Source organism: Lottia gigantea (assembly GCF_000327385.1).
Source record: "Lottia gigantea unplaced genomic scaffold LOTGIsca_127, whole genome shotgun sequence".
NCBI classification, from domain to species: Eukaryota; Metazoa; Mollusca; class Gastropoda; family Lottiidae; genus Lottia; species Lottia gigantea.
Window position 1 is genome coordinate 523,164 of NW_008707370.1, and position 16,619 is coordinate 539,782.

The 16,619-nt window shown below is 34.7% G+C and overlaps 1 protein-coding gene across 1 annotated transcript in view; it reads right to left on the reverse strand.

The window, feature by feature from the left end:
- Positions 1-6,266: 6,266 nt before the first annotated feature.
- Positions 6,267-16,619, reverse strand: part of LOTGIDRAFT_138579 (hypothetical protein) — a gene marked incomplete at both ends in the record, with an annotated part of 44,829 nt that continues 34,476 nt past the window's right edge. Inside the window, 3 exons of the mRNA XM_009048719.1 lie at positions 6,267-6,656; positions 11,267-11,511; positions 12,195-12,347. Of these exons, the coding sequence (XP_009046967.1) occupies positions 6,267-6,656; positions 11,267-11,511; positions 12,195-12,347 (788 nt within the window). The remainder of the gene's footprint in view (positions 6,657-11,266; positions 11,512-12,194; positions 12,348-16,619) is intronic.

Here is a 16,619-nt window from a genome sequence, read left to right on the forward strand (position 1 = left end):
ACTTTTTTCATTTTTTATTATTGATCTATGGCCCAATTCGGCTAGTCTAGGCAGTGAATCTGTTGCAGAGCGCTAGCCTATCTTTCACGGTAGGCCGTTTGTTATGGCCCTTTTAACAAAAATATTGCTTTATTGCTCGAATTTGAGGGGTGTATGTTGCTTATAAAGGCATAGTTTAATTAAATGCCCAATAAAAGGATAGAAATTATGATGATGAAATACAAATCAAAGAATTTTAAGGCCTTCGAGCCTTTGTTGGCGATCTAAAGTCCTGGAAATGTGCTTGCGACGTCGAGTAACTGTCCAACTATAGTATGGCAATCCAATGAAACGTTTGTGGTCCGTATCCTAAATTATGAGTTGTTTCCCTTCGATGATAAAGCACCAGACGACTTTGCGATCCACGTAATGAAGACTACTCTTAACAGCGTATATGAGTAATATAGTCGTTTAATTTACGCTTTACCAGATGTTAGAACTAAATTTCAGCTATCCGGATCACTTTTTCTTAATTCCAACAACCTATTCACCGACAATTTAAAGAAACTGACAGTGGAAGTCTTGGCCATCATTAGGCCTAGACCTACTTCCGGAGCGTCCAACGTCGGTATTATTCTGCTTTAGGAAGCAATCAAGACATATATCCGAATATCATTTACTAATAGACGACATGACATATATAAACAGATTTTAACAGAGATCTCTTACTGCCGTTCGCCATATCCATAGGTTAAAAAAGATAGCTTTTCTGGAATTGAAGTCGTGAAGTCGAATCGGGAGTCTTATTGTCCTTGTATAAAGAGTTACAGTCAGTTGGAATAAGTAAGCCTAGACCCTTTAACGATAATCTTAAAATGGGAACAGTGTGATTCGACAATGAATGGTTCTTATATTGTATGTAGATGTTATTTTTGGGTTGGAATTATTAGCGTAATGGAACCCAAGATCAGATTTCATCCTGGAAACGTGATAGTTCTGGAAATATTCCTACTAAGTCAAATTATTATTTCCGCCAATTAATCCAATAATCACGGATAGCCGAACTTAATTACTATCTAAATTGCCGAACTTTTGTCCAGACTAAGACCACAATAACAAGGTAGAAGAGAATAATATTATAGGGATCAGGGCGGGTCGTGCTATTTGTCACTATGATTGTTTATTATTATAGTTATTCTTGTCTGGTCGTGTCTCAATGAATTGCTGGTCAGTTCCAGAGATTTCTTCATTATGAACTTAACCTAAATTGGACCAAAACGTATTCTGGAGTTATTGAGAAAGACTTTCAGCGTAACCTAACTAATAATCCAGTTACTAACACTGTAACTAAGGTAACGCGTACTAAAAGGAACCACATATAAATGATAAAGCAGAACGTGGTTGATTGAATATGGCACAGTAACGTCCACTGCCAGCTGCAGAAGTTGATATCTCAGACATGGTAGTTGTTGATCATCGTAGTGGTTAGATCTGGAACAATTGGATGGTCGCAAAGGAGTATGCTAATGCCACTGTCCTCATTGCATTGTACAGGGTGTTGTGGATCAACTATTGGTTGAACAAAGTCTACGGAACCCCCACCACCAGAAAGAAATGGAGTAGAGCATATATAAAAAACCAGGCACAGAAAAGTAGGATGTATAACTCCAACTATCAAACTATCAACCGTTGATAACAAATCAAGATCATCTGTAGCAACCGGGAGTCTAAATAAACTCGTGATTTCGTATTTTGAAAAATTTGGTTTTTGGACATTACAATCTATCGAACTACTCTTTCCTCGAATTTCCTCTTTCATAATTCCCACTTAGACACAAAGATCACAACAACATTGCTACAAGACATGTTCATTACAATGTCGGACCAGTGGCACCAAAGACTTCCCGAACCAAACAAGAATAGACAAAATCTAGGGATGAATATTTCCGGATCAAAATAATTCACTAGAAATTAATCCTTTGGGATAGGTCGTATCATTGCTCCACTTCCGGTTTAAAGAAAACAAGGAGTTGTTGCTCTTGTTTCTCAATGTTTTCTTTTAATTAATAAATGCTGAAATTTGTTTTGAAACAGGAAACGAGTTGCGCAAGTTGTGACCGTTTTTTATGTTATGAGAAGAAATTCGATATTTTCCTTTCTCCAAACTAGAAATATGCAATTATAGTTGTTGATTTAGGCATTCATCGTAAAGTTCATGAATGGTTTCTGAAACAGAAACTCGATCAGCAAAAACCAAAAAAAAACCCATAAAAAATGCCTCAAAATAACAACAACCCACATAAATGACATTCTTTTCTACAAACCAAGTTTTGTCCACCCAAATGACGTATCTTGCTTTTTATTCGCACTCAGTTTGACCAATCGTAGCCCAAGTCTCCGAAATCAGTATCCGCTGATCAGCATTTGTGTAAACAGCTCAGCATCGAGCCTTTAAATCAATGTGGAAACAGAATTATCCGCGTTTGAAAGTTAAAATGACGACTCGTTTTTTTCTCGATACTCTGCCATAGTCTTATATAGCAAAAGAAAGTGAAATTTCTAATTTAAATGATATTCAAAGGGATCATGTGATTTTCGTTCAATTTGAGTAATTCAAGATCCAAATCAACCTTCGAAAATTGGCGAATCTTGGCCTTTAACCATTTCCACACATAACCTAACCCCACTTACGTTTTTATGACGAGAATTTGCCCTACATTCATCGTGTGCCTTTTCTGCTTGAAGCAAAATTATGCACACGAGTAGATTTTAAGAGCTTTTCTTGATTTGAAAAATGATTTTTTTTTTTTTAAAAATAGCAATAAATTGTTATCTTCAAAACTTTTTTTAACACGAAAGTGGGCGAAGTTAGAAGTTGATGCCATGTAAAGTATTCCCAGAACATCAGATAGTTTTAACGTAAATTAAACCTTATCAGACAAATTCGCCCCGCGGCTTCCAACTACCATACTCTGGTTTTCATCCCAATTTCATTTCACTTCAACACACATTTTCATTAACACTCGCCATTTTGTGAATTCAGAAGGAAAAATGACCAACTCTAATAGAATTTTGGACTACAATGTCAGACCCCTGGGGTTTCAAGAAACAGTTCAATCTGGAGACACGCTTCACCATAATACACAGGGCCTGGAGTGATCTTGAAGAGACACGACCACTCAACAGCGATTGTTCACATTTTCTTTACGTTTGTAAGTAAATAGTCCTATCTTGAGTGCGCGATACAGCCTGAAAACTTGAACAGATTTTCTGAATTCATAGTAAATCTAAAATATTCCATTTGAATTGATTCCAACTGGACCAAAGCTTCACAAGGTTTCAACATATTATGTATTGATATGATTCAATCAACAGCACTGCTGACGTCATAGATCATTGAATTATCTATGACAACTATCAGACGAACCCCCAATTACCTCTAAAGCGTCATTTAGTCGACGATCTCTAATGGACAATGCTTTGAAATGAAGTTTTTACGTCACAAGTTTTCAGCAGACACCATAGAATTAAAATGAATTATTCTGGCTGACACTCTTTTATACATTTTAATGACGTAACGGTATAATCACACGTATAGCATCTAATATATCCTTGGTGTTAAATCACTGAGGTACATTTGGACGATTTGGTACTCTTTTGCTTGTCCTGCGCTAAGTGGACCAATACAACATTGAAAAGTTAGAATGTTCAAAGAAATGTCTATATCTTAAAAATTGTGCAAAGGGTGCTCAGGTATGCTTGAAGAGATGGCTGATACCCCAAACTAATTGTAAAATGGGTGCCGAGGTTTCCTTGAAGTACGCTTGTACCCAATGGTTTGAAATTGAAAACGGGGTATCACGGGCGATATATCATTCAATCAAATGTCGCATATGCATTCTTTGAAAATTTTGAATGGTGCAAATTGATGCTATCTTTGTCTGTCACAGATACACATTAACAGATTATAAAACCCCTTTACAATCCCTTTAACCCTTTTACAAAGAGTACTAAATTTAAAAATTAGACAGCAGTTCGATATAAAAATTTAATTGAATGGTGACAATATTATTAACAAATAAACGAAATCATTATTGATGATGATGATATACCTTAAAATATTTACATTAGTATGTACAATGACATTTCTCTTCTTGAAAATCTGAGGCATGTTCAGTGAAATGTTCAAATTGTTTGTAGCATGAAATTCTGACGCATGTTCTGTGAAATGTTCAAATTATTGTTTGCAACATGAAATTCTGACGCATGTTCTGTGAAATGTTAAAATTATTGTTTGTAGCATGGAAATCTGACGCATGTTCTGTGAAATGTTAAAATTATTGTTTGTAGCATGAAATTCTGACGCATGTTCTGTGAAATGTTAAAATTATTGTTTGTAGCATGAAATTCTGACGCATGTTCTGTGAAATGTTAAAATTATTGTTTGTAGCATGAAATTCTGACGCATGTTCGGTGAAATGTTCAAATTATTGTTTGTAGCATGAAATTCTGACGCATGTTCTGTGAAATGTTAAAATTATTGTTTGTAGCATGAAATTCTGACGCATGTTCGGTGAAATGTTCAAATTATTGTTTGTAGCATGAAATTCTGACGCATGTTCGGTGAAATGTTCAAATTATTGTTTGTAGCGTGAAAATCTGATGCATGTTCAGTGAAATGTTGTTTGTAGCATGAAAATCTGACGCATTTTCAGTGAAATGGCGTATACTATAATGCTTGGTGCAAAAAGCTAAAAAATTAAATTTTGGATTGCAGCAAGAAAATGGGGTAAATTAACCCAGATTTTTTCTAGTTTTGACTTGCGCCCGTTTACTAAGTAGATATTAAAAAGATATGGTCATCAAATTACGTTTTCTCATCAAGCACGTCCACAAAATTTAAAAAAGTGAATACATGTTATTCATAAGGATATCAAGACCAAAACTACATCAAGGCTAATGCCTCATGCCCCCAAAAGATTTTTTTTTGAAAAAATCAAATTATAAATATAAGATAAATATATCGCTTATTTGATTATCTACAGTATAGGTGGTTATCGTTTAAAGACTTTTAATGCCTATCGCAAAGGCTCGGTTAACTAACATTCACAATAAATTCAAACAAATTTAACGAAGGGAAAGAAACATTGGTCATTTTCCGCTAAACGTTTTGTTTATTGAAAGTATTCAAAAAAGTCATTAATTTGTCAGGTCCATCAACTTTTGAAAATGGCTAGTTTTACCACTGTACGATGTTACCAGAAACGTTTAAATGAATCTTTGTATATACACAATAAATATACAATATACAATTAAACACATCTCAATATAGTTATAATACAGATCATGATATTTATTTTCGTTTATTCTCTGTTGGTTACTTCACTCATTCTTGTAAATAACATGGTCAAGGACCGTGCATCTCAGAGGTTTTTCACAAAACCCGCAAAACCTGAACCGAGCAAAGAATTTCATTGGTTGAATTTTTTCCATCTCATTAAAAGAATTTCATAATTTGTCTTTTTCCCTGATTTTTTTCGTTTCCATTGTGATCTAACAACTTTTCTATAGCAGAATCGTTCTACTGACGTCGTTTTAAACCAATCAAGTCGAGCCATGTACACGTTCTTTCATTATTTCTTCAGATCTTACCATAAGTGAAGTAATCCACAGGGAAAAAATACAAAATAGCTCGGGTACCTTAACCATTTATATAAAGTATATACAATTTTACTATTTATAAAAATACTTGTCTTTATCAAGTTGTGAACCTGGCATGGTTCAATCAATCCACAATATTCTTCCATTTCTGTGTTAGGTAATAAATGTTTTCACAGTGCACTTATGCTTTCGTTTGTTCCTCATCATATCGCATTATTTTGAAGCGTGCATTAAACACAGTCCGGAAATGTAAAAGAAAAAAACAGTACTTTAAGCATATTGCCTGAGGTAATCAAAATCCACAATTCCGCACGATCACTGAAGTCAAAAAAGTTCCATAATCGTTCATGGTATCTTCTGGAATGCCTTACCACAAAGCTAATAGACAGCTTCACCAGTAGGCACTAACTGACGCTTGTTGCGTATTCCATATCGAACACATTCGAAAAATCTCGATCCTCTATCGAAGTACAGTTAATCACCATCTTCTGTGATCAAGGCCTCTTCATTATTTGCTTATCCGTACAGAGATTCTCGTACACTGCTGTCCCTGTTCACCAAAGCTTACATACTGTTCCGGGTTGCTCAATGAAACGTCAATGGAACGTCTAGAAGTTCCCTTCATCCTACACTTGAGATAAATACACAGCCCAATATGCACCGTTAAATACAAGAAATAATAATGGAAAAACGAGTCTAGCATATTTGTCTATTGTATTAACATCCTGAACTCGTGGAATTTTTACACGGATTGATTTTGCTCTTTGTTTAAAGTTTGAAAGAAATTTTTTCCGTTTCGGTACCCCGTTACTGTTTCTACGGCGTAACATGTTACTAGGTAAATACCCATGTGTAATGTATGTCCTCGGCAACACCGGTGCCATTCTGATATTAGGAGGTTCTTGTGCATTTCCATCCTCCAGTTCCATATTAAAACTTTGACTGTTTCTGATTCCTAACATAGGCGACATTCTAACTTCTCTCATTTCCATCGTATCATAGGCGTTCGAATTATTCTGAAATGATATAAAAAAAAGTGCATTAGACTCCACACTGAAGAAATTTTTATTGGTTTCATGGGGACGATTTCGTGCAAATATAAGGTCTTAATCTTTACTCGAAGGACGTTGTCAATTTTTAAATAAAGGAAACTGGTCCGAATTTTCATTGGATAGATGTCAAATGTTCTCATTTGATTTTCATTCTGACCACTTTTGTCATTGGATAGATAACGTCAAATGGCAATTTTAATGGGATAGATGAGGTCAACTTTATGATATATGATATAATAAACAAGGGCAACTATCCTCAACAACAAAAAAATGATCGACGAGTTCGGCGGTCCTCAATATATGGATGAAGTCAACTAAGTATAAGTTTTCATTGGATACGATATAGGTCAATTTTTCTCAGTCTCTCAGACAACTGTTTTCAATTTTCAATGGATGGAAGAAATCAACGTAATATCAATTTCAATTGTCAACCATCCTCAGTCAACTGTCGTCGATTTTCATTAGATGGATGATGTCAACAAAGCATCAGTTTTTAAGGAATAGATATGGTCAACCATCTTCGATGAACTGTCTTCGATCTTCATTGGATAGGTGAAGGCTATAAAGCACCGGTTTTCATCAGATAGATAGGTCAATTTTTCTCAGTCAAATGTCTTCATTTGTCAGTAGAAAACTGCAACTGCATCAATTTGGATAGATATGGTCAACAATTTTCATTGGATGGATGAAGTCAACTTTATCATCAATTTGGATAGATTTGGTTAACCATCCTAAGTCAACTGCCTTCAATTTTCATTCATCTATCCCATTATGTCTCGTATAAAATGGATGAAGTCAACTTTATCACCAATTTGGATAGATATGGTTAACCATTTTCTTAGGATGGATGAAGTCAACTTCATCATCAATTTGGATACATATGGTCAACCATTTTCCTAGGATGGAGGAAGTCAAATTTATCATCAATTTGGATAGATAATGGTTAACCATCTTAAGTCAACTGCCTTCAATTTTCATTCAACTACCCCATTATGACTCGTATAAAATCGACTCTATAGAAACTTTGATGGATTCGGTCAGTATTTAAAACACAATTTAATTTCTGAACGAAAAGATGAAGAATTTTCAAGACTTTTTAAACGATTTCTTCGATCACCAGAACTATTATATCATTTTACTTCTATTCTGAACTACTAGACTGTACCTTCTTCATTTTAATGAGAAAATTCATAGCTCTGCTTCATGTGAAAAGATTTCTTCGACCTCAAATTGATTTCGGTTAGGTTTTTGTGATTTGGAAATAATCATGTTGGCGGGTTGTCTATTGAGGTCGATCAGGAGGGTTACACATACTTTTACTGTATGGCTCCTTCAATAAATTGAAATTCGACCAAATTTGTTTGTTTGGAACCGGTCGCTTACAGATTTGCAGACTTTGCTTTTTGTACTGTGAAATAGCATGGTATACATATTTCTGACCGATATCTAATTCGGATCTTGAATAATAATCATAGTAATTCAGCTTGATATTTACGTCAAAAATGAGAATTTGACATCGTACGTTACTCGGTCGAATTTGGACCTATGAAGACGTACAATGCCAAACAGTTTGCAATGATGTACATTTTAGCTCGTTCAGTTGTATTAAATTCAATCATTCAAAAACATATTTGATATCAATTTTGTTTGATGTTTTTCTGTGGGCTAGTCCATTTGCCATCCATGATCTGGCGAAATGGATATGAATCTAATGTTCCGGGTCATTTCATAATTAACCAATCAAATGTTCTGTTTTAACCGTGTGAGGAATTCTGAAATTTAGATTCTGTTGATATTGATATCAAGGAAAGATCTTTTTGTAAAATGCAAGGCTTTAAAATATTTAAGTTGATATATGAACGAATTAGTTTTATCTCAACCAGAATGAGATCGGACTGCCTTGATATCGTTTCAAATTATTGTTACAATTATCAATAGAATCTCTACATCTCTTATTTATAGCAACTTGGATTATCAGTAGTGAATCAACCATATTTCAATTTTTTAACGATTTAAGGAGATAGATGCTTAGCAACAAAGTATTCTTCCTTAAAAAATACATCAAACTAGGAATTTTACCCACTTTCCCTATTTATATCACAGAGTATATTAAAATGACTAGTCGTCATTTTAACATTCAATCGCGGATAATTCTGGACACATGATGGCTCAAATTTCGACCGTGAGCTTTAAACACTACTGATTAGCTTAGCTAAAACAATTCCAGTTTCTGACACTAAATTGTGATTGTTGATTGGCATACATGTCCCTTAAATATAAAATTAAACTCATTAGCCGACTTTTTAAATATAAATAAATGAATTTAATTACTGCCATGTGTGTTCCTTTCCATAACGAAACTACGACGTCTGGTTAATTTGCACTTCAAGAAAAGATTCCAACAGGGGTGACATAGCATTCTCTCGTGAGAGAATATATTGATATATTTGTAATTGAATTTTATCATCTTGGAGAGCAAAATTAAGGCGACTGTATCCCTTTAAAAGATGCCGAAAGCTAATTACTCACGCCATAATTTGAAGAACTAAGACATAATATATATATAAATCAACAGTCTGGATCTCTCAATTAGAAAGATTCAAAATCAGAATGATTTAATCTTATTGAAGAATTATTAATATGACTTTTATTTCATTTTGTCTCTGTGATAAATCAACAAATCTATTATCTTGTTTCTTATCCATCGTCATAGTCTGTAGCGTTATGTGATGCCCAGATTGATTACGTTCTGGCCCATCACCCTGGGCTGACTTAGCCATTCAATTTCGTATCTCGTGGATATCAGTAAATATCTGTTATGCTTTAACAGTTAAGAGTATGAGCTTCATTAGCTTTTATTAAAAAAATAGTCAAATACTGCCAAAAAGTTAGCTCTATATTATTACATAGCTTACATAGGATACTACCACTATAATGTATTTAAATAGTTCCGTTGGGTATTCAAGACTTCAATTCCAGATGTCAAAATATGAACGAATATCTTCGAATTTTTCAACCAGGTTTTTTCAGATGTTAAATGTTATGTAGAAATTACGCGAATATCGTACAAAACGATGTTGAATATGAAGACGAAAGAGAATACAAAAATGTATCGAAATCGATGTTAATGAAAACTTCAAATAAAACACAAGAACTGAAGCCATTGATATTTTTCATTTTTTATTCTCGATGTTTTTCTTTCCAATAAAACAAAGAAGAAGCATGACATACGATCCACTTGCTTCAAAAAGTACTCATAATCAATTGCGAATGGAAGCCGTATCGGGATCAGGTTTCGCTTGCACCCCTGATATAAAAAGTCTTCATTCTTAATTTAGCAACAAAGGAAAACATAGCAGTGTCGCGATCGTAATAAATATTTGTAAAGACATAAAGACATGCTTAATAAGATTACATTAATATTCTTTCCGTAGATTCCTCGGGGGACCAAGGGACATAACTCGACCTTTACAGTAAATGCCAAAGATCCATCGGTTAATATCAAATCATGTCGTGGTCTGAAAATAATTTGTTTAATTCTCAATGAGTTAAGATTATGGTTATTTTTCTTAGTGCTGTAACACTCGTGTATCGGGTTAATGTTTTTCTTGGCGTTTAATGGTGGTAAGTGCTTACACCGATAACACCATCACATAGTATTAATTGGATGTGTCTATCAACAGAGGGATTCGCATTCAAGTTATATTAGCTTCAACTTTTATCTGAAGACAATCCATCCCAATATGATACCGATGAACGACGTTGGGAAAAATGTGATTCTTGAAAATGACACACATGCCAAATGAAAAGAAGAACTTTTTTTTGGATAGTTTCTCAGTTTTACAAAAAGAGTAAAACTGACAGATGGCTTTATGGTTCTATATTAGAGTTCGGAAATTGTGTCATATTTTGATGCATCAGCATATCATGAACTGGTTAATAATCAAAGACGATCTGGTTTCACAAAAAATAAAACGACGCAATGATTGTTATTTGACATAAGAATGTATTTCTTAAAGTATCAAAAACATGAAATGATTTCATGGTGTGATTCCATCCAATTCATAATTGTTGTTTTCTTCTTATTTCGAAAGATCAAAACATGAAAAAACTGTTTTGTAAATGACATGAAAGGCTGCCAAACACCATTTCTCAATTGAGGTGTACGATGCGGCATGTTTACGTAACATAGTTTTCTGAAAGTGTGGGTATTAATATGTCATGTAGGAAATTTTATGGTAGTTATGCAGAACTCCTTGATAAATACAATAAATCTGTTTCTGACATTTTGGCTAATTTGTCAGGCATGAATTGATCTGATTGTATCTCATGATTTTTACCATTGTGGTAGTGGAGGGTGTCATGCGTGAAGCAGACCATGCTTACTCTTTTCGAAACACCTGATGGTACTTCTCTTTGGAGGAGACCACTACTACACAACTTCTATTCTCGAATTTTGTCATACTTTGAATGAGATTTTGATTAACGGAATTGTCTTACTTGTACGGATATTTATTCCCTTCTTCGATGGTGGTAGAATATACTGAATTAAAATAAAAACCTTAGATTCTTACCATAACCTCTCCATCGTCTCTAGCTTTTCGTACAGAGTTAGCTCTTTCTCTTAATCTCTTAGCTTTTCGTTTAGCTCTAGCTCCCCAATATGTATAGTTGACGGCAGCATATTCTAACAAGGCAGCGAATACAAACACAAAACACATGACCAAATAAATGTCTATAGCTTTCACATAAGATATTCGTGGTAAGGACGATCGAACTCCATTGCTTATTGTTGTCATTGTCAACACAGTGGTAATGCCTGCAAAAAGAAACAAATATATTCTTCATTTTACATGGGTCAGAAATAGGGTCATTACAACAAAGTGGCATGATTCTGTCTAGCATTTAGCCTATGGAGACAAACATTGACTTTTTTTTAAATTGGTTAGAATTAGGTCCATTACAACAAAGTGGCATGATTCTGTCTAGCATTTAGCCTATGGAGACATCGGCATGGTTCTGTCTAACTTTCAGCCTATGGAGACAAACATAGACTGTTTTTGAACTTTGCCAGAATTAGGTCCATTAAAACAAAGTGATATGCTCCTGTCTAATCCCCGTTTTCAAACACAATTAGGTGGAAGGGGTCATGAACCACCCCTGAATATGTTTAAGAGAATATGTTTCCCAAGGAGATTCAAGCCCTGATGGTTGTAACTCAAAATCATTTGATCTGTTAAATGCTTCTTCTGTACTCTGTTCCAGAAACCATCAATGGCCTTCCAGCAGCTGTAGCAGGCGATCAGGTTTGGCGGATACATTACAGTATGTATAAATAAAATCTGTACCAATCAACACACTTCACGGCCACTAATGCCTAACACAATCTGTACATATAAATATATTTCGTATCGGAAGAATACGATCAGGATTTTAACAATACAAGGAACACATCTGGGAAAGACAGTACATATTCAAAAAGGATAAAGGAACACATCTTACCTAAAGCAACTCTGGCTGACGTAGCTTCATGGTTGATCCAAAACGACACCCATGATAACATTACTATTAATATTGATGGTAAATAGGTTTGAAAGATAAAATATCCAATATTTCTTCTCAGCGTAAAATACAAGGATAATCTTTTATAATCACCTGAAATTACAATGAAAAGGGGTTAAATAGGTTTTCTAGTCGTAGATGACATAAAAATCCTCTATTTGCTCGATTTCAACCTGCAATGAAATTGAAAGGGATGCCTTTGAGGTTAGGGATGACATTATTGGCTTGGGAACATCGGGTAAATGATGGTTATGTGTTAAAATGTCGATAGTCTAGTGACTTTCCTCCTCAGCCCCATTCGTTCCCACTGTAAATGAATACACATAATCTGTGAAAGATGACCAAGGACCAGCAGGTAGAAATGATTCTCTTGAACTTATCATGTACAAAATTGTTTCTATTTTATTTTTTCTGGTATTTGGTGACACAACAAGCCTCTATTTTTCGTTGCCATCTGCAATACCTGTTATTCCAGATTGTGATGTTGATGGACCATTCAAGTCTTATTCCAAAAGGTATTTCAAAAGTTGGTTTCATAATCCTGCCCATATTTGGAAATTGAACTTGGAAATTGTGCAAATAGGAGCAATAAGTGTACCTGGTACACATACAAAGACTAGGAAATCTTAACCATTTTAACCTCTCGGATATAATGAAATGTATTACAGGCAACTATCTAACCATAGGAAGATGCTGTACAGTGGCCTAAATCCAGGAAGTTGGTTCGTGATATTCGAAAATGACATTTGTTTCTTTTCAACCAGGATCAGAGTGGTACATTAGGAGGATTTAAGTTACTATAAATACGTTATTCCTGTAGAAGAAAGTAGCCTTACAATCCCATAAAATGTAATACTTATCCAATAACCAATCTTAGTGAGTCAGGAAGAACAACTCAAGAAACATAACTGAAATGTAAGGGAGTTCAACTCAACTGCATCCGATTGCATAAGAACGCCGGGGCAAAATCATTCATTGAATAACAAGACCCAGTAATGCATCTTCGCAGTCTCCCTGAATCAAAGGATCAAATGTAGAATATGTCAAATTACATCGAGGAAGTTGTTATCAACAATGCGAAATGAAATTGTGTTGTAATGAGGACTTACGTAAGGCAATGGCATTACGAAACCAGTCATTTTCAACTGTCGAGGGATCTTTTACATACAGTCACACATGGGTTTCAGTTGATGGTTCCATCCGAGCAACTTGAGGCTTTTCTCATGCCAGCCCAGTGTATCACTAACCGGTTGAATTCCGAAATCGGGGTCGTATCATGGTCCTTTAGACAAGTGTCTCGGATCTTCCACAAGGTCATTGTCGACTTATACATTTTATTTCACTCATTGGCAGTATATCTCGTATAAAAATGACTTAACTATAAATTTCGAAAATATTATCTTATTTCCATTATTGATTCAAATTGCTGGATTAGAATTTTAAAAACCAGACGGAAAGTTATAAAAACAATTATTATCCGACATCTACACGACAATTTGATCATTCTAACCTAGATACTGTAACGCACTCACATTCAAGAGATAGTGTTATCTAAAAATTAGTTTGCTTTCGTTTGGAAATTTTGTAAAGAAACTTAGGTTGTCCATATACTTATTCCTGAAGAGTCGGGAAGAGTAAACATTATATTCTTATGCTAGCAAGAAATCAGGTGAAATAATAACTAAATGAGATATGAAATAGTTTCGGATGTGTTGAAAGGATGGTGAAGTTTTAAAAGAATTAAATCGGATATCACTAAAAAAAACAGAGAAAGCATAAGAAGATAGATAAAAGTTTTATACTGGGTGCATCACTCTTCTACAATGAGGCACTGTTGTAGTATCTACATTTCAAGAAACACTCCCAAAGGCAGATTTCATCGCCATGATATTCAACATGAACAAATCTGAAAATTTTCAATTATCAAAACAATCCGATTGATGCAGATTTTACTACAAACTACCACGACTTCCAAAAAACTGCCCTGTGTGCAATATCAGCTTTTGCTGGAAACGACGTTAACTTGTAATATACCAACAAGTACCAAGTCTACAATAACAGCTTCTGTCGGAATTGGACGTTAACATGTTATATTTCAAAAACTACCTAGTCTGCAACGTTAACGTTAGCTTGTCAACAACAATCCGACCAGCAGATAACGATATGGATCAGTCGTGGATTTTACCATTTTTTTGAGTGGTACATTATACAATGGCATAATAAATCTACCTATAGCTACCTGACATAGTTACCACTTGTTGGGACCACCCATTTCCTAAGTTTCATTTTGAAACTCGCCATAATTATTTACATGTATATTTGGTATACACCATTGAATATTTTCTTTCCCAATCAATGAATATTGGATTTGCCTACTGTCTGTAACTAGAATTACGCTGCACAGAATTGAATCAAAAACTTACCAATTAGCACAGTTCTGTAAACAACACTCGACCTTCCCGAACAGTGATCGATACTGTCTGCATATTGGAAGCAGTATATATTTTTTCAATTAATACAAAATACGTATTGGCCTATTTGAACAATTGCAAGGTAATGAATAAACACAGCGTCTCACTTCAGTTTTTTTTATTATAGATTTTCAAATGGATTTCTGCTCAAGGATGTTATTGTATTAAATCCACAACAGTAAGAATGATAAGACTTAAGGCCCTTTAGTAAAAATGGATCCAAAAGTTTCGTCATAAGGTCAGAGAAATATCTATTTGGTAGATTTAGATTTTGATTGAATGAATTTTGTGAAACGGGGGCATGGTCCTATAGAAATCATTGAAAGATTTGAAGCATTTTATTTTAGTAACACCAAATTTCCACTCAGATGAAAGCACATTCCGTTCTGGTATCGTTCGAACGGCAGATGATGATGTCATGCAATTAATATGATGTATATACTGTATATATATTGATGTAAAATAGTGAACAAATAGACAGTTCTTTGTGAAATCCACGACCATAACAGTATATAAATATTGTTTTATAATTATGTCTAATGAAAATAGAGTAGTATTATATGTAAATTATTTATAATCAAAATAAAAACATAATATTTAAAATCAATAGGAAGCAAAGCAATAACAGGGTCAAAAAACTGATCTGCTGATAGTAGATCGAGATTATGTGCCCAGCATGATGTGCTTGTCTTAAGTGAGTTTTGCAAGAGATCAGATGGTGAAAGATTATAAATTTCCTTTGTTCTGTCATACCACGGCTAACTACCAACTACCATATTTACAAGCAACTATCAAGTCTGGGATGCCGGCCTCTGCTAGGGCGGAATTAACTTGCTATCAACAATCCAACCATGCAAACTTAAAACACAAATTCCTACTTGAAGGACGAGCCTGGTCATAGGAACTTATGTTGTGTGTCGTTTCTATGGTGTTTTAATGAGCCAAAAGGGGTCTTCGACCAGTAGTAACGCACCTGAACTCTGAGGTTGTCAAATAGAACAAGATCAGCATTACCTTTAATATAATAGACAATGTTAAGAAAATATTGTATTTTCATTAATCTTGATAATAATACAAGTAATCGAATCGGTATATTTTGATTCCAAATATTCCAACAAGATTTCCCGAGGCGGATTTGTTGGTTTTCTATATTGTACAATTGTTATGGATCGGATAGAAAATATTTGAATGCTAAACACTCTTGACCGAGTTGTGTACGTTTCCAGTTTCCTGATGTTTATTGTTTTATTTTTCTTTGGCATAAAACATAGGGCATTACACCTAATGAAAGAGTGAAATAGATCGTTGCGTGTAAGATGTTTCCGCAACACCAGGCAAGAACCATTTCCCTCGGCAGACCTGCTGATGGATGGTACACTGCAATTTGGTTCTCCCTTGGGACATAATCAACCTGGTACCGTGCACCTGATGCCTGCATGATTGTTCCATTTAAGAAATAACCTATCCGGAACGGCAAACAGTAATGTAAATGCTATAAGCTATATCGTGGGATGCAAGATGTATTCCGAATAACAAGTCAGAAACATATCCATGGCAGATCTTGTAATGGATGGTCCAATGCAGCTTGGTGTTCCCTTGGGTATGACATAATCAACCTGGTACACTGCACCTGATGCCTGCCTGATAACTACATTGTCGTTTTCAGGATATAACATTTTCTATAGGACGAAACAACTGATTTCAACTATTGGGGCAATTTCATTCTAAGGAAGATGGTAGTTATCTCGTTTATTTCAATTTCAACACATTAACACAATCAATACCACGTGTGCAGTTCTTCAGTCTAACAACCATGAAGAAGGTTTGAAAAAAATGCAGAACTTTTCCGTTAAAATCTAGCTATTAAGCAGTGGCCATAAAGCAATAGGTGGGG